General features: G+C 33.0%; 1 protein-coding gene across 4 annotated transcripts in view; it reads right to left on the bottom strand.

Annotated features, from left to right (window-relative positions):
- The window catches only part of LOC145260474 (uncharacterized), a 146,319-nt gene that overhangs the window by 102,345 nt on the left and 25,048 nt on the right, over positions 1–18,926 (bottom strand). For all 4 annotated transcript variants that reach the window (XM_080118571.1, XM_080118569.1, XM_080118567.1 and 1 more), the window contains exons 3-5: positions 16,117–16,348; positions 8,811–8,938; positions 2,578–2,664 (exon numbers count right to left, since the gene is read on the bottom strand). In XM_080118571.1, coding sequence (XP_079974697.1) covers positions 2,578–2,664; positions 8,811–8,938; positions 16,117–16,348 — 447 coding nt within the window. The remainder of the gene's footprint in view (positions 1–2,577; positions 2,665–8,810; positions 8,939–16,116; positions 16,349–18,926) is intronic.

Genomic DNA, 18,926 nt, shown 5'->3' with positions numbered 1-18,926 from the left:
AAAATTAAAATTTATACATCAAAATTAAACTTTATACATCAAAATAACAAATTTATGTAAAAATGGCTCCCCAAAAATATGTCTCAGTTTAAAAAGCACAAGTAAAAATACCATGAGTTGATAAATAGGGAAAAATTGCGTGAGTGAAAAATATAGATGAAAATCTCACAATATGTTTATCAAAACTCTGCATATTATACGTAAAATTAATCTGTCTGTCAGATAAAAAAGAAAATCTATATATCTATACAAGTGAAAATGTCTGCGCATGTGTACATTTCTATATCAAATAACTCCGTCAATTTTTAGTCTAGAGACTCGAGATTTGACATAAGAAGTATTTAGATTTAGAAAAATATTTTAATCGGTTTTCGGCCAGAAATTTGGCTGTTAAGGGGTCAAAGTTCAACGATTTGACCCTTGAAAATTCTATCAAACTCCTCCACCAATTTTGGGTCTAAACACTTGAAATTTTAAATGTAGATTACTTGGACATGGATCCAACTTTTTAATTTGATTTGAGCCCCCAAAAAATAAATGTTAAGAGATCAAAATTGGGGTCAAAGTTTTAAAAAATTTGACTTCTGCGGTTTCTACCAAATTACTCAATCGATTTCTGGCCTAAATATTTGAAATTTTACATGAAGTGTATTCAGAGATAGGGAAAGCTTTTTAATTGATTTGGGTCGAAAATTTGAGCTGCCAAGATGTCAAAGTTCAAAAGATTTGACCTTAGCGGTGTCTAGCAAATTACTCAGACAATTTTGGGTCTAAACATTTGAAATTTATAAATAACGGGTATTCAGACATGCAGCAAGCATTTTAATTAGATTTGGGTCGAAAATTTGGCTGCCAAAAGGTCAACATTGAAAGAGTTGACCTTTGCAGATTCTACCAAATTTCTCCATCAATTTTGGGTTTAAAGACTTGAAATTTTAGATGTAGTTAACTTGGACATGATTAAAAAATTTTCTTTTGATTTGAGACCAAAATAATAAATGTTAAGGGGTCAAAATTGACGTCAAAGTTAAAAAAATGACCCCTGCAGTCTCTACGAAATTACTGAGACAATTTTTGGTCTAAACATTTAAAATCTTACATAATAGGGCAAGTTATGAACAGTACATAGGGCCCGAGCAAAGCCGCGCTGAACTGCTAGTATGTCTATAAAAATGAAAATGTGTGTGTACATTTCCCTACCAAATAACTCTATCAATTTTCGGTCTAGAGACTCCAGATTTGTCATATAGGGTATTGAGATTTGAGAAAATCTTCTTCATCAGTTTTCAGCCAGAAATTTGGCTGTTAAGGGGTCAAAGTTCAACGATTTGACCTTTGAAAACTCTATCAAACTCCTCCACCAATTTTTGGTATAAACACTTGAAATTTTAAATGTAGATTACTTGGACATGGATCCAACTTTGTAATTTGATTTTAGCCCAAAAAAAGTAAATGTTAAGAGATCAAAATTGGGGTCAAAGTTAAAAAAATTTGAGCTCTGCGGTTTCTACCAAATTAATCAGACAATTTTTGGTCTAAACATTTGAAATTTTACATGAAGTCTATTCAGAGATAAGGCAAGCTTTTTAATCGGTTTGGGTTGAAAATTTGAGCTGCTAAGGGGTCAAAGTTCAAAAGATTCGACCTTAGCGGTGTCTAGCAAACTACCCAGCCAATTTTGGGTCTGAACTTTAAAAATTTATACATAACAGGTATTCAGACATGCGGCAAGCATTTTAATGAGTTTTGGGGCGACAATTTGGCTGCCAAAAGGTCAACATTGAAAGAGTTGACCTTTGCTGATTCTACAAATTTCTCCGCAAATTTTTGGTCTAAGCACTTGAAATTTTAGATGTAGGTAACTTGAACATGGGTAAAACTTTTTTATTTTGATTAGAAACCAAAATAATAAATGTTAAGGGGTTAAAATTGGGGTCCAAGTTATAAAAAATTTACCTCTGTGGTCTGTACGAAATTACTCAGACAATTTTTGGTCTAAACATTTGAAATCTTACCTAAAATGTATTTACACGTAGGGCAAGTTATGAACAGTAGATAGTGTCCGAGCAAAGCCAGGCTGAACTGCTAGTTTTAAAATAAAGTAAAATGTTTAACTTTCAATAGCTAATCAAATTGCTTAGCTTAAAATTATATGACTTTTTAACTTAAAAAATTTTTTTTACAATAATTATATTTTTTATAATAATAATTAAGTAATTAATAATTAAACAATAATTCGATTATTTAACAATAATTTTTTTAATTACTTTACAATAATTACGTCAATTTCAATAGCCAATCAAATTACACTCTTACAGACGGTGAAGCCTCAAATATGTCCAAGTATTTTCTTCATATTTTGGTTTATCTAAACTGCAAGAGAGCCGAAGTTTTAATAGAAATATGTTACACTTTTGTCCAGTGTAACACCGGGTACATCTGCTAGTATAGCATTAATAAAGTAAAATTGGGAGGAAGTCTCATTGCACACAATCCAAGGTTTACAGGAAAGCCGAGGTACAACAAAGTTAAGAGATTTAAAACAGGGATGGTTATTTTGTCTTGGGGTTTTCTTACCACATGGTGAACCTTGACTACTTCGTTCCCTCAACCATTCCTTCTGAAAATTCACTTGCTTTTTACAGTCTGCTTCATCATAGTCAACTATAAAATATAAAAGAAATGAAAGGTTAATTTTTACTGGTAAATTACTTTGAACTGAAATTATTGATTTGAATGAAAAATAACGAATTAATTAATGAAAAACATTATAAGAGGATTGAAACTGGTCAAAATTTGTTGTCCACGTGGACCTGTGACATGATGGATAAGATACTTTGTAAAATTCAGTTGTAAGTTACACTCTTCTGGAGGTTAAAGGTTCAATCTGTAGTATGATCGATGTTCAAAATACAATTAAAAATTACTTAGAACTTCTACCCGGTCATGGCTGACGGAATGATAGCATGCTACCCCCGTGGATTAGATAAAGGGTTCTGTTTAAAGTTCCATGCAGATTCCAGAGTTCGAAAAAAAGATTCCCGAGTTTGACAGAAAGATTTCCGAATTTGACAGAAAGATTTCCGAGTATGACAGAAAGATTTCCGAGTTTGACAGAAAGATTTCCGAGTATGACAGAAAGATTCCCGAGTTTAACAGAAAGATTTCCGAGTCTGACAGAAATATTTCCGAGTCTGACAGAAATATTTCCGAGTTTGACAGAAAGATTTCCGAGTCTGACAGAAAGATTTCCGAGTATGACAGAAAGATTCCCGAGTTTAACAGAAAGATTTCCGAGTCTGACAGAAATATTTCCGAGTCTGACAGAAATATTTCCGAGTTTGACAAAAAGATTTCCGAGTCTGACAGAAAGATTTCCGAGTATGACAGAAAGATTCCCGAGTTTAACAGAAAGATTTCCGAGTCTGACAGAAATATTTCCGAGTCTGACAGAAATATTTCCGAGTTTGACAGAAAGATTTCCGAGTCTGACAGAAAGATTTCCGAGTATGACAGAAAGATTCCCGAGTCTAACAGAAAGATTTCCGAGTCTGACAGAAATATTTCCGAGTCTGACAGAAATATTTCCGAGTTTGACAGAAAGATTTCCGAGTCTGACAGAAAGATTTCCGAGTCTGACAGAAAGATTTCCGAGTATGACAGAAAGATTTCCGAGTCTGACAGAAATATTTCCGAGTCTGACAGAAATATTTCCGAGTTTGACAGAAAGATTTCCGAGTCTGACAGAAAGATTCCCGAGTATGACAGAAAGATTCCCGAGTTTAACAGAAAGATTTCCGAGTCTGACAGAAATATTTCCGAGTTTGACAGAAAGATTTCCGAGTCTGACAGAAAGATTTCCGAGTCTGACAGAAAGATTTCCGAATTTGACAGAAAGATTCCCGAGATTGACAAAAAAGATTTCCGAGTTTGACGAAATACACTTGAAGAAGGGCCCAGGTTACAACAACAGAAACTTTGTGAAAATAATACCAAGATAACAACAGTTTGAAGAATCCAAATTATATGAAAGTTTGATTACTTATAAAAACGCTTTATAACAATAATCGTTGACATTAATTAAAAAATTTTAAAAATATATAAATTAAAAAATATGTATATGATGATTTTTTTAATAAAATATTTCCACCTTAAACGTGATTTCATAGACATTTTGTCTGATAAATTAAAAATTTCAAATTTCTTAAAGATGCTTCTAAGAGACAAACTTTCTCTGATGATGGCTATTTTACTATCCGAAATTAATAATAAAAAAGATCAAATTTAAAAATTATTTTTTAAATTTAATGATTTTTTAATAAAATATTTGTGTCTTAAACGCCGTTTCAAAAGCATTTTGTCTGTTTATTTAAATTTAAAATTTCTTAGAGATACTTCCAAGAGTTTTTGCCAAATCTCATTAAATTGGCATTGTTGCATGATCCAAACGACATAATTAAATAATTATGCTGTTTTAGTTAACAATCCTACCTACTGTTTTAAATATATCGATGAAATACTCCTTATCTACGTGCCACATTAGTTTCCCTGAACTAATCAGTAGACAGTAGACTCAACAGAATTTAATACACTTCCAAACTATAAATTAGTCTGCCATTAAATTTCCTTAACATTACTCAACCTAAACGACCTTAACTGTTCGGTTTATAAAAACCCAATGAATAGAAATATCCTTATATACTACTTATAAACTACTAATAATTTTACTTGATAATGTAAATTTTAACTACTTGGGTGCAGTTTTCACAAACAAAGTAGATGACACCAAAGAAGTAAGACGATGTATTGTAATGGCAAATACAGGAAAGATTATGCTGACCAATATCTGCAAAGACAGATCCATTTCACAATGCACAAAGAAACGACTCCTACAACTTTTGTATTCTCAATAGCAAGATACATATGAAAATGTTGGGTCTTGAAGAATGTCTACAAGAGGAAAATTGCTGCTTTTGAATTGTGATGCTACCGTAGATTTCTTTATGTAAGCTGGGTGGACAAACATACAAACGAATGGGTTCTGGAGAAGATTGGACCATGCCAAAGACTGCTGGACAACATTAATGACATGAAATTGTGATTTTTTTTTTTTTTTTTTTTTTTTTTTTACAAGGGTGTCACCACTTATCAAGGCCCAGAGGCCACTCAAGGATAAGGGTTAATAGGTATACATTAGTCATTGTGATTTTAGCATAGTAAACAGTGGGAATTTTGAAACTTGGATTACTTAGGGGGACGATTCAATTAGAACTTGTTCACATTGGACTTTTTCTTTTTTTTTTTTTTCATAGGTATCAACTCATTATCAAGGTCAAAGAGGCAACTCAAGGATAAGGGTTAAAGAGTGTACAGTAGAAATTGGACAATATAATAATCATTAGTAATGAAAATTTGTTAAATTTGATAACTTATATGGAACAGCTCATCAAGAACTTATTTACGTTAGACTTGAAGACAACCATATTGTAGTCAGCCGGAAAGCAGGAAAACGGAAGACAATTCCACAGGCGTGCAGTTCTAATAAAAAAGCTTTGTTCATGGAATCTACGTTTAGGTTTAGGCACAGATAAAGAGTGGGGGGAATTATTGATAGTGTTTACAGCTAGACGAGTGTTTCTTGTGAAAGTTTTGCGAGGGGGGACCACAGATTGTATTTTATCATTCTTTGTTTTTCAAAATATCTTTCCTTCTTTATCCTTTTAAATCCATTTTGCCTGACTTTCTATCACTATTCTTTCTTTTCTTTCTTTTATTTAGAATATCTTTCTTTCCTGCTTTCCTTCATGATTTTTGGGAATATGTGGCCAGAACAGTCGGCCTAAGAAAAGATCTGTTCTTTGGTATACTGCCTGGCAAAAGAGGGTGTGAAAGACCAAAAACAAGAATGTCAGACAACATAGAGGCCATCGCAGACATTAGCTTTGTTGAGTTGTTCAGAATGGCGCAGGACTGGAGTAAATATCAACGATTCATGAAGAGTGCCACGGCTGGTCAGTAATGACCATTCTATCAAACAGAGAGAGAGAGAGAGAGAGAGAGAGAGAGAGAGAGAGAGAGAGAGAGAGAGAGAGAAAGTACTTATGCAGAGAATGAAAAGTTTTTTCTGTGAATATTGCTTCAGCATATTTTGGCATCTTATGTAAACCGACGGAATATGGTGAAATATTCAGCCAATGCAGCAATTGGAAGAATTGGAAAAAAATATTAGTTTTAATTGTGAAAAAATTTGAAACATCATTGAAAATAAATCATTTTAGTAAAGTCATTACAATGAATTTAACAGAACACACCATGGCTAATCTGGAAAAGTTTGCTACGAGTCATTTGTAAAAGTACTTTCTTAGGAATCCCTATCAACTGAAAATCAAAAAAAAAAAAAAAAGTAGCCTACCCACTAACCTTAAAAGCTTAAGCTGGGTGGACAAACATACAAATGAATGGGGTTTGGAGAAGATTGGACCATGTTGAAGACTGCTGAACAACATCAATGACAGGAATTTGCGATTTTAGGGACATGTAGCCAAAACAGACGACTAACCTCTGGCAAAAGAGGACGTGGAAGACCAAAATCAAGAATATCAGACGACATGGCCGAGTTGCTCAGAATGGTGCAGAACCGGAGTCAATGGTGACGATTTGTGAAGAGTACAATGGCTCGTCAGTAATGACCATTCTGTCAAAGAGAGAAAGAGATATGATCACTGGTCCATTCCTCAGAGCTCCCAGAATTTGCAGCCCTGTCTACTTCTATAAGTAAAAAATCTATGTTGAGAGCAGATATAGTCCCTTAAAATGCACACAGATATTTTTTGATAAAAACAAGATCTTATAAAAAAAAACAAAACTGTTTTTATTAAAAAAAAATACAGCCGTCTCCTCATTGTTGATACGGACAATATATTTATAAAACAACGCCTGAGTTCTATTAAGAAATGAATCTTGTACCCGTTCAATGTACATACCCCTGACAAACTCGTTTAGCAACAAAATTTCACCCCTAGATACTAGAAAACCTTCTACTGTGATAATTTCTTTTGATGGTATGCTAGACTTTGGAATCCCCTGTCTTTTACCGGATTCCTTGGCTATAAGCCACGCAGAAGTTTAAATGTTTAAACCAACATCTAGCTCATCTCTTCTAAACATGGTCCTAAATAATAGCTCCTTATGCTCAAGTGGCAATATGCCTTGCTTGGACTGAACATGACTATATAAAATTATTTTCAGATTTAAAGAGAAAAAAAACTTACTTTGGACATTGTTCACGAAAAGACATTTTTTTTTTTTTTTTACATGGTAAATGCGATGCATAAAAACCTACACATTCAACACTTTTTTGTTTTAGGCACACACACACACACACACACACACACACACACACACACACACACACACCAACCCCTATCCCATTGCTGTAATGTTGCATCTCTGTGCCTGTTACACAAGAATTTTAACGGAAAGTGCTCTGATGAACTCGTAGCACTTGTGCCCCTCGACGTAAATATCTCTGGCTAACCCGACAAGCAGGAAAATCCCCCCCCAACCTTCAATCTCGCAGTCTCTAGATGCAGAAAAGCCTTCTATTCTAATCCTTTCTTCCCTCAGACTGCTAAACTTTGGAATTCCCTCCCGGATGCCCGCTTCACTGACTGTACTGACATGCAAAATTTTAAATGTCATGGGAACAAACAACTCACTGCTCAACGCCCTACATAGTGTGCCCCTGTAGCTATGGTCTCAAATAGTAGCCGCTTACATCCAAGTGGCAATATATCTTGTTTGCAGTGAATAAGAGTAAAAAAAAAAAGTGTCTTAAATGTCGTTCTAAAGTTACATATGATAATGGCTAAAAGTCTAGACATAATAAATTTGTATGTGGCATCTGTTATTGCAAACCAACGGTACTTTGGTCCAGAGGGGAATTTCTGCAATCAAAATATCATATATGAGGATTAAAGAAATTTCTATTTCCCACGTGCTATATATATTTTTGTTGTGATAATTTTTTTTAAGAGTTTTATTAGAAAGAAAATTTTCATCTGTAAAAAAAGTGATCAATTCCATTTTTGAACTCCAAATCCAATAAACAAAAGGTATTTTTTTAAAAATATTTAACTATATATAATGGGAAAAGATTATTTTAATTAAGTTAAAGGTAACATTATAGGAATTAAAAAGGCCGGAAGTTCCATTCTCTACTGTTCAAAAAATTATGAGAAAACATGAAAAATATGACATCACCAGTCACTTAAGTGGAAATGGAAGGCCAAAAAAAAAAAAAAAAAAAAAAAAAAAAAAATAATAACGTGGATATGGTTCTAAATTCAAGTGATAATGTGTCTTGTTTGGGGTTAAATAGGAGTACAAAACAGAGTTTCAAATCGCCTTTCATAGATCATAGCTTCTCCTTGAGTTTAAGTATAATGAAGTAGTTAAGTAAACAAAACTATTTAATAGTAAAGGTTTATTAATAAAGGTAGCTTTTTTTTTTTCTCCATATAAAGAAGAGGTTGAAATTGAGCATCTTCATTGGCAGCTCATAACTGGAGTTCTTATATTCCAAGAACCGAATTTTTCTTTTCAAAATTATGATTTGATCGCAATAGCGGCGCTCACGCAAAATGTGACCAAAGGGAGATAACTCCATTGTACTTGTTCATCAAACGTGACAAAAGAGCAATTTTAACTTCATCGAGAGCACATAAAAAGCTTGAATTTTTTTTTTATATGTTCAAGTAGAAAAGAAAAGAGGGGGAAAAGAAAAACGAAAAGAAGGCCTTTCAAGTCACCTTTCATAAATCGTGGCTTGTCAAAACGTGTCCGAGTCATGAGCTTCTCTTTGGTGTCCCATACGTTAACTTCAAATACATAGTCAAAAAGCTGCAGCAATAAATCGTTCGTTACTTCCACTTCAAAACTGAAATTTGAAAAAAAAAAAAAAAAAATCATAAAATATCGAAAAACTGAAAACAGTAAGTGAAAGGTTTCATGTTTTATGCAACACATAAATTCAAACAAATAAAAGAAAACAGAAGTTAAACTTTGTGTTTCTCTCTTTTTAGTCATTTTACTTTGGCTCAAGTCCTCAGAAAGCAAGAGACCCTTTTCACTAGACTAACACTTGATCTTTATATGAGACGCACAGATATCCGAGGATTCCATTAAAGTACTCATTTACCTCACAAACAATCATTTAATAAAAGAGTAAAAAACATTCATTATTTTTCTTTCAAAATTGACCAGTTCACTATGTTATTTACCTCCGCCCCAGGAGGTTAGACACGAGGCTTAACATTCACAAGCAATATGAACTGGAACAAATACATTGAGGACATTGCAAAGGCTGCTGCAAAGATGGCGAGTTCCCTCTATCGAGCTAGAAGATTAGTCACGCCTGAGAGTATCCTGTACCTCTACAAGGCCACCATTCGCCCACGCGTGGAGTATTGTTGCCACATCTGGGCTGGTGTATTTAGATGCACCATCTACCACTAGTCGCTCCATCTTGGACAGGGCCCGAAAAAGAGTCTTCAATCTAAGGTTCCACTTTATCAACTAAGCTCCAATCCCTGTCGCATCGCCACAATGTTGCATCCCTGCACTTGTTTCATGAGTATTTTAATTCAATGTGCTCTGATGAACTCGTTGTACCTGTGCCCCCCTCGACGTACATATCCCTGACAAACCTGCTTAGCAACAAAATCACACACCCTTTCCCTAAATGCCAGAAAGTTTCTACTATAATAGTTTCTTCCTTCAAACAGGTAGACTTTGGAATTCCCTTCCTGCTACCTGCTTTCCTGACTGTACTGATATGCAGAAGTTTAAATGTAATGTAAACCAACATCTTGTTAATCTTTCATAGGCATGGTCCCAAATATTAGCCCTTTACATCTAAGTAGCGATGTGAGTAATGAAAATGTCAAATGTGCGTTTGATGAAATTATTTATATGATTTAATTGATGAAATTATTTATATGATTTAATTGATGAAATTATATGATTTAATTGATGAAATTATTTATATGATTTAATTGATGAAATTATATGATTTAATTGATGAAATTATTTATATGATTTAATTGATGAAATTATTTATATGATTTAATTGATGTAATTATTTATATGATTTAATTGATGTAATTATTTATATGATTTAATTGATGAAATTATTTATATGATTTAATTGATGAAATTATATGATTTAATTGATGAAATTATTTATATGATCTAATTGATGAAATTATTTATATGATTTAATTGATAAAATTATTTATATGATTTAATTGATGTAATTATTTATATGATTTAATTGATGAAATTATTTATATGATTTAATTGATGAAATTATTTATATGATCTAATTGATGAAATTATATGATTTAATTGATGAAATTATTTATATGATCTAATTGATGAAATTATTTATATGATCTAATTGATGAAATTATTTATATGATTTAATTGATGAAATTATTTATATGATTTAATTGATGAAATTATTTATATGATCTAATTGATGAAATTATTTATATGATCTAATTGATGAAATTATTTATATGATTTAATTGATGAAATTATTTATATGATCTAATTGATGAAATTATTTATATGATTTAATTGATGAAATTATTTATATGATTTAATTGATGAAATTATTTATATGATCTAATTGATGAAATTATATGATTTAATTGATGAAATTATTTATATGATCTAATTGATGAAATTATTTATATGATCTAATTGATGAAATTATTTATATGATTTAATTGATGAAATTATTTATATGATTTAATTGATGAAATTATTCATATGATCTAATTGATGAAATTATTTATATGATTTAATTGATGAAATTATTTATATGATCTAATTGATGAAATTATTTATATGATTTAATTGATGAAATTATTTATATGATTTAATTGATGAAATTATATATATTATTTAATTGATGAAATTATATATATTATTTAATTAATTGGAATTCATTATTGAGATGGCTATTATTTATTAATTTATTTATTGCAGACTATTATCCTCATCTTTTTAGTCATTGTTTCACGTGGTTTCGGCCCACTATTATTCCGGACTTCGTCAGGTAGTAACCACGACAGGATAGGAACTCTTAACTGCATCCACAGCAATTACTGCCTTCCATAGTTGTTGTCGTCTCACCACGTTTTGGCCAAGTAAGCCTCTGGCCGGCTTTGGGTAGCATTGAAACTGCTATCTTCAGACGATTCTCACCTGCAACTGTAGAGATTCAACACCTCTATCCACTGAGACGACAACAACTACAAAATGCAGTAATTGCTGCGGATATAGTTAGGAGATTCGGAGTTCCTATCCCGTCGTGGTTATCACCTGACAAAGGTCAGAGGATTAGTTGGCCAAAACGTCATGATAATTGTCCACAATAAATAAAAATTAATGAAAGTGTTTGTTTAGAACAAACAGGATTCGAACTTGGCGTATCCAAGTTTTCAGTCTGTGTTGTTAACAAGTTAGCTACAGTAACCCTCTTGTTTTTTTTTGTTTTTTTTACATAGCCTTCACCACTTATCAAGGCCGATAGGCCACTCAAGGATAAGGGTTAAAAAGTGTAGAGTAGTCAAAAGGACAATATAGTAATCAATAGTAATGGAAGTTCGGTAAATTTATTAAGTTGAGTGGAACGGCTCATCAGAAACTTGTTCACGTTGGACTTGAAGGCAACCATATTATAGACAGCTGGAAAGCAGGAAAATGGAAGACAATTCCACAGGCGTGCAGTTCTAAGAAAGAAGCTTTGATCATGGAATCTATGTTTAGGTTTAGGCACAGATAAAGAGTAGGGAAAATTATTGATAATGTTTACAGCTAGTCTAGTGTTTCTTGTGAAAGTTTGGCAAGGGGGGGAAACCATAGATTGAAGCTCAGTCGAACACTTTCCATCAAAATAACGATAAAGCAGAGACAAATTCGCAACATCTCTTCTGTGAGATAGAGGTTGCAGCGAAGAGAAAAGGACATCTCCCACCAGGCCACAAAGTCTATTTTGAACCGTATCAAGGCAGGACAAGTCTTTTCTAGCAGCTCCTGCCCATATGTGGCAACAGTATTCCATCCTTGGATGTATCTGGCTCTTATATAGATAGAGAATTGCATCAGCAGTGAGATATCTACTGGATCGATAGAAGGATCCGACCATTTTTCCAGCAGCCTTGGCAACAGATTTGATGTACGTATTCCATTTAAGATCAGGAGTAAAGGTCAAGCCCAGAAGCCTGTCAAAACTTGAGGCCTCCCCAAGACGAGAGCCATTCATTTTAATTGATGCCAGATGGGGATCAGAACGTTGATGATGTAAAGATAGAAGCTTGGTTTTAGATGCATTAAAAGTAACCAGCTACTCCTTTCCCCATTGTACCACGCGCTCAAGATCAGAGGAGAGAGAATCTGTTGTCACTTAGAACTGATTCTATTCAATACCTTTATTCGCTGTACTACGGTATATGGCTAAAACATTGTCAAAATAACAACTAGGATGAGAATAGTAATCTGAATAGACCAAATAGAATGTATCTGACTTTACTGGAAATTATGAAGGATGTTGTAATGTAGGAATAATGGTTTACCAGTGAAAGAGGGATATGACAATAGACTTGATATTTACATATTTTTTTAAATTTTATTATATTGCAAAGATTCTGTCAAAACTTGAGGCCTCCCCAAGACGAGAGCCATTCATTTTAATTGATGCCAGATGGGGATCAGAACGTTGAGGATGTAAAGATAGAAGCTTGGTTTTAGATGCATTAAAAGTAACCAGCCACTCCTTTCCCCATTGTAGTTTTACCAGATTCCAGGACAAGTATTCATCTAGTGCTATAACTCGAGGCAATATCACTTGGAGAAGATGCATCATTCCTCACATAAATCATTGTGGATTTTGACCTCAATAAATTCCGACCTTCTCCATGTGCATTTTATTAAACTCAGAATCTGTACAGAATTTCGAATTAAACCCTTTCATTCAAGGTGTTAGCTTGCTTTAATCCCCTTTAGCCATGATTGGGTAGAAATCTTAAATATGAGCAAGCTAGCCTCATGGATTACAGCGGCTGAAACGTTATGTGAATAACATTCAAGATGAGAACAATAGTCCAAATTATGATTTAGGTCAAAACGTTGTGAGAATAAGATCGAAGATGAGACAAGTAGTCCGATTAATCACAATAATATAAAAAAAATATGTGGATGTATATATATGCATATATATATATATATATATATATATATATAATCGAGATAAGACACTGATAGAATTCAGATGAAAGATCCTGATAGATATTATTTGAAGTAATACTTTCAAGGAGATCCTAGCCAAAAAGGAAAAGCTCAATATTTAAGAATAGAGCAATATATAAGTTTTGTGGTTTAATTTTAAATTCTGAAAAAACAACATATAGAGGCATATATTCGATTTAAGAATTTATTGCTTGATGATCTGAGTCATTGTTGAAAATCCATGGATTAAGGAAATTAAAATAACCCTTATTATATATTCCTTTGTCAAGCAATAAATTCTGAAATCGAATATATGCATCTATATGTTGTTTTTTCAGAATTTAAAATTAAACCACAAAACATATATATATATATATATATATATATATATATATATATATATATGAGTATATAACAGTTAATAAAATATGTTAAAAAACACTTTGAAATGAGTTAAAAACATATTTAATCTGAAAAGGAAACACTAGATAAATGGATAGTCCTTTATTCGCGGAGTTTCGAAGAAATACGCTCCTTCTCATCAGAGGGTAGGAATTAGCAAAATGCGGGATCGGATTTTGCATGCAGAAGTATTTGATGAAACAACAAGTAAGTCAAAGATCTTACTTGAAAACAAAATAAGTTAAGTTATATATATATTAATTATGCATATGCCCAATTACTGAGCTCCCACGCAATCCTCCCATAACAGACACTAATATTTTGTCTTCAAGTTATCCTTCTTCCCATCCTCCATCTTATATAGTTACTAATCCAATATACCACTCGAGCAGCCCCTCCATTTACAATCATACAACTAGCAATAATAATAATAATAATAATAATAATAATGAGAATAATAATATTTCTTCTAACAGCCATCCTAACACTAACAACACTTATTACCCCCCCCCAACAGCCGTCGTACAATCATTGTCCCACCCTTTGTTGAACACAATGAACAAAATTCAAACTATTTCCCTAATACAAATCAGCAAATTAATATTAATTTCCGACCTCGAGCTTTTAATAAAGTACATACATATATCGGCGCTACTTCAACATTAATTAAGAAAAGAATATCAAACCACATTTTTTTCTTTTAACAACCATAATTCTAATAATAACCAAGGAACTTCTCTAACCACTTTAATTAAAAACCTTAATTCTAATAATACCCCCTTCTCAATCAAATGGACCCTTGGGACAAACTTTATGCAAATCTTCCACATCTTTAGTTCCTTGTGAATAATTGTGTGTACAGTTCCCACACTGACATCAAACTGTGCACTTATTGTTTCTATAGACACACGACGGTCTTCATCCATGAAATTCTTTATTTTGCCAATTAACTCTGGTGTTCTAACTTCCTTACTTCTCCCACATCTCACATCATCTCTCACAGACTCCCTGCCTTCCTTAAATCTCTTATGCCACTCAAAAACTGATGCTCGATTCATGCAAGATAGTCCAAAAACAGTCTGAAGCATTCCATACGTTTCTGTGGTATTATTTCCAAGTTTAATACAGAATTTTATTGCATATTGTTCTTCTAAATTGCATCTATGTCCAAATTGCATTTTTGAAATTCACCAGCTGTGGCAGTCAGGCTTTTGTAAGGTGTATTCCAATTCCTGCTCTAGCTGTTCATTTGAACCTAAAATCATAAAAATTGGTCAGTCATCTCATAAGATGTATAGCAATAACATATTGAATTTCCAAAAGTCTACAATAATTTTGAATCCCTGTACAAAAAGTCTGGAAACTTATTGAAGGAACCTTGGATTTTGAACCTTATCTGATGATCTTATAATCCACTGAATTAAAATTACGCCTGTCAAATTCTGAATTCAGTAACTGTTCTCTGTCACTGAGAAAGGATAATAATTTCATCTTTATGAATTTTAATTTCGATACGAAAACAACAATATAAGTTAGTCGTAAACCTGCATACGTCAAGATGACAACGTTAGTTGAAATTCTATAAAAATGTCAAACTTGACAGAGCATTCTAAAACCAAAATCAACGGTCAATGGAGAATGATTACTATATGGTGCGCCTACTACTAGTCTCTCACTTTTAGACAAGGTCCAAAAAAATCTCAAATCTAATAGGTCCCACACTATCAGCCAAGCTCCAACTTCTGTCCCATCGCCGTAATGTTGCATAACTTTGCCTGTTTTATAAGTTCTTTAATAGAATGTACTCTGATGAACTCGTAGCACTTGTGCGCACTCAATGTACATACTCCCAACTAATATGACAAGCAACAAAATATAACCCCTTCACTTACATGCCGGAAAACTTTCTATTCTAATAGTTTCTTCGCCCAGACTGCTCGACTTTGGAATTCCTTCATTATTTTCTGCTTCTCTGACTGTGCTAATCTGCAGAAGTTTAAATGTAATATAAACAGACATCTTGCTGCTCAACTCCCCACAACCTCTGTTAAACACGATTCCAAGCTACAACCTCTTATGCCCAAGTGACAATATGCCTTGTTTGGGGGGGGGGAAGTAAAGATAAGATTAAAGTTATATAAAATATGTGGCTTCGTTGGCTACAATATGGGCTTAGTAGCGAGTCTCTACGATGAACAGAGCTGAAGTTATTGGCAAAAGTGTGACTTTTGCCAATTTCCATTATTTTGATCTTTGACCTATATGTTAGAACATTAAATCAGTTTGGTAACGACTTGTCACGCGATATGGACTCCAGGCTGTATACAAAATAGCAAATAAAACACAAACATAGTTACAAATAAAACCAAATACATAACCTTCTTGGCGGATGTCAAAAGAATGATTGAAGAGACTTACATCTGATTCCAAATCACCCAAAAATAGTGACCATCGTGATGGTAGTTAACAGTTTTCGTCTCAGTTTTGTCAATAAAAACACGAGCAAAATTGTTGTATGGTACAATGTCTATTTGTATCGGCTCATCGTCAATTGGAAGAAGTTGGAACTCAGTGTGGTAGTAACCAAGGGCGACGGGAACCTCAGGCTTCGTTTTCTTGTGAATGTTGTGCAGAGAGGTAGTCATCTGTTCTACAAAAGGAAAAACATATATAAACAATTAACGTCAAGGGTGTGAATTCCATATAGAAATGTTGATTCAATTTGAATAGAATAAAGTACGCATCAAGTGCGCTTGAAAGCCAAATCACAACGTAATATTAGGAAAGTAAACAAATATTTTACTTGTTTGAAGTTTATAACATAAATATGTTTCAGAGCTAGACTCCATCTTCAGTATGTTGTTTTCTTCCTTTTTTTTCTTTTCTTTTTTCTCTCCATGTTGTAAAGTTGGAGAAAGAAATGTCTGTTTGTAAAGAGTCACACGTTGTATCTCAGCAGTTGTAGAGAAAGAAGAAAAGAAAAAAAAGAAAGAAAACAGCATACTGAAGATAGAGTATACCTCTGAAATATATTTATGTGATAAATTTCAAACAAGTAAAATATTTGTTTATTTTCTAAATATTACGCTGTGATTTGGCTTTCAAGCGCACTTGATGCATATTTTATTTTAATAAATGTTTGAATAATTATAAATCCAATCATATTTACATACAACAAATAATTTTATAAAAAGGTTCTCTACAGTGCAATGCAAATTACAATATATTGTGGACTAAGTCACTGGGATGAAGCATGGTAAGCTTCCTGTCAGTGCATGTGATGGGTTCCCAGCTAGAGCAGGCAATCAATCGATTTGATTGAAAAATTGGCGATTTCACCGATTTTGATTACAATAAAAATATGGGAGTGTTAAACATTTGTTGATCATCATTCAATCCCGAGCAACGTCGGGTCTTCCTCTTTATATATATATATATATATATATATATATATATATATATATATATATATATATATATATGTGTGTGTGTGTGTGTGTGTGTGTCGCTAGATACATATAATTAATAATCGAATGCACTGATCTATATTGCTATATATAGATGTGCATTTTTTTAAAGGTTCCAGTGTATGTACGAATGTTCCTCTGACTTACAGAAGATTTGAAAGCATAGAGGAGTTTCAGCCTGATTCTTAGTAGAGAGATATAACGTTAGGTCCTGCTTTATATTGAGCATTTAGACCCTAACCAGAATAACCCATGTTTCAGGAAAGCGGATATCTAATAGAAATGTTAAATAAAATATCTTTTTGTTTACTTGCTATCTAGACCTTTATTTTATTTATCTATTGCTTATTTTTCAGTGGAAATATAAATAAAACTCAATTAATGACTAAAGAATTTAGTGATTTCTGCCAAGAATTTTCGGTTATCCAACTTACAACAACATCGTACTATCCATGATTTAATGCCAAAACAGAACGCTTCATAGATATATTTAAATGGGCCTTAATAAAAACAGATGGAAGTTAAACTAAAGATGAATTGCTACGATTTTATTTGATAATTGCAAAACCAAAAGAATTTTAAGAATGACACTAGGTGAACTTTAGTTCACAAAGAAAATTCGGTTGATATTTGATAAATGTATTTCCGACAGAATCCAAAAGTTTTATATATATATATATACATGGTATAATCATGTTCACGCACAGGTTCCTGTTGAATCCCCGAAGTTAAGCAACATTGAACCTAATCAGTACTAAATGAGTGACCATTTGGGACTTCCAGGAGCTGCACGTGCTCTCTGCTTATCTCGGCATTGTTTCCAGTCGTCCTGGTTTCTCCTTGCCACTGTACTCAAACAGTGCTGATTTAGGAGAGGTGTGGTTCCAAGGGGTATCCTTTATCTTTCGAGACTGAATGGAGGTATCGAAACATATACATATATATATATATATATATATATATATATATATATATATATATATATATATATATTGTCATCCACATACTGAATGGAGGTATCGAAACATATACATTTATATATATATATATATATATTGTCGTCCACATACAGTAGTTTCGTTGTATCACAACTCATCAGTGCGGCTAGGCATACACTTTTCCACAGCCGAGGATCGAACGAGGAAATTACCCCTGGGACTTATATATATAGTCCCAGGGGTAATTTCCTAGCAAATAGTCAATGGTGACTTTGTAACTGGCTTCTAATCATTCAACCAGCAGTAATTATCATTTCTACACTGATGATTGCGAAAGCATGAAGCATCAGTGTCTCAGTCAGGATGTAGTATATGTCAGATGCATTGTATAGGTATAAAAATAGTTATTAACCTTAATGATTATAAGCCCCTTTAGGATTATTAAAGTTGAGTCCTGTTTGGAAAATAAAACAAAAAGACAATCAACTAGTGATATGCAATGTTCACGACTTCCGGTCAGTAGAACACTCTCTGACTGCTGTACTGTTATACTCGCATTAAAAATTTGTAGGTGTGTTATTTCCCTTAATTCTTCCTGCACTGCTGATTTCGAAAGCATGAAACGCTAGTATCTTTAGGTATAAAAATAATTATTAATATTTTACTCTCTCTCCTTTTATATATGTACAAATCTGAAATCGTTATCCCCTTATAACATGATGCCGACTTTGAAGAAAGTTGTAAAATGTTTTTGACTTGTGATGGGGGTATATATTTAATTGCTGCCCACATCAGCAATATGTGGCACAAGGCCGGAAAGTGG

Source organism: Euprymna scolopes, chromosome 36 (genome assembly GCF_053919585.1).
Source record: "Euprymna scolopes isolate OS-2025 chromosome 36, ASM5391958v1, whole genome shotgun sequence".
NCBI lineage: Eukaryota > Metazoa > Mollusca > Cephalopoda > Sepiida > Sepiolidae > Euprymna > Euprymna scolopes.
This window is presented reverse-complemented; position numbering and strand designations above follow the sequence as displayed.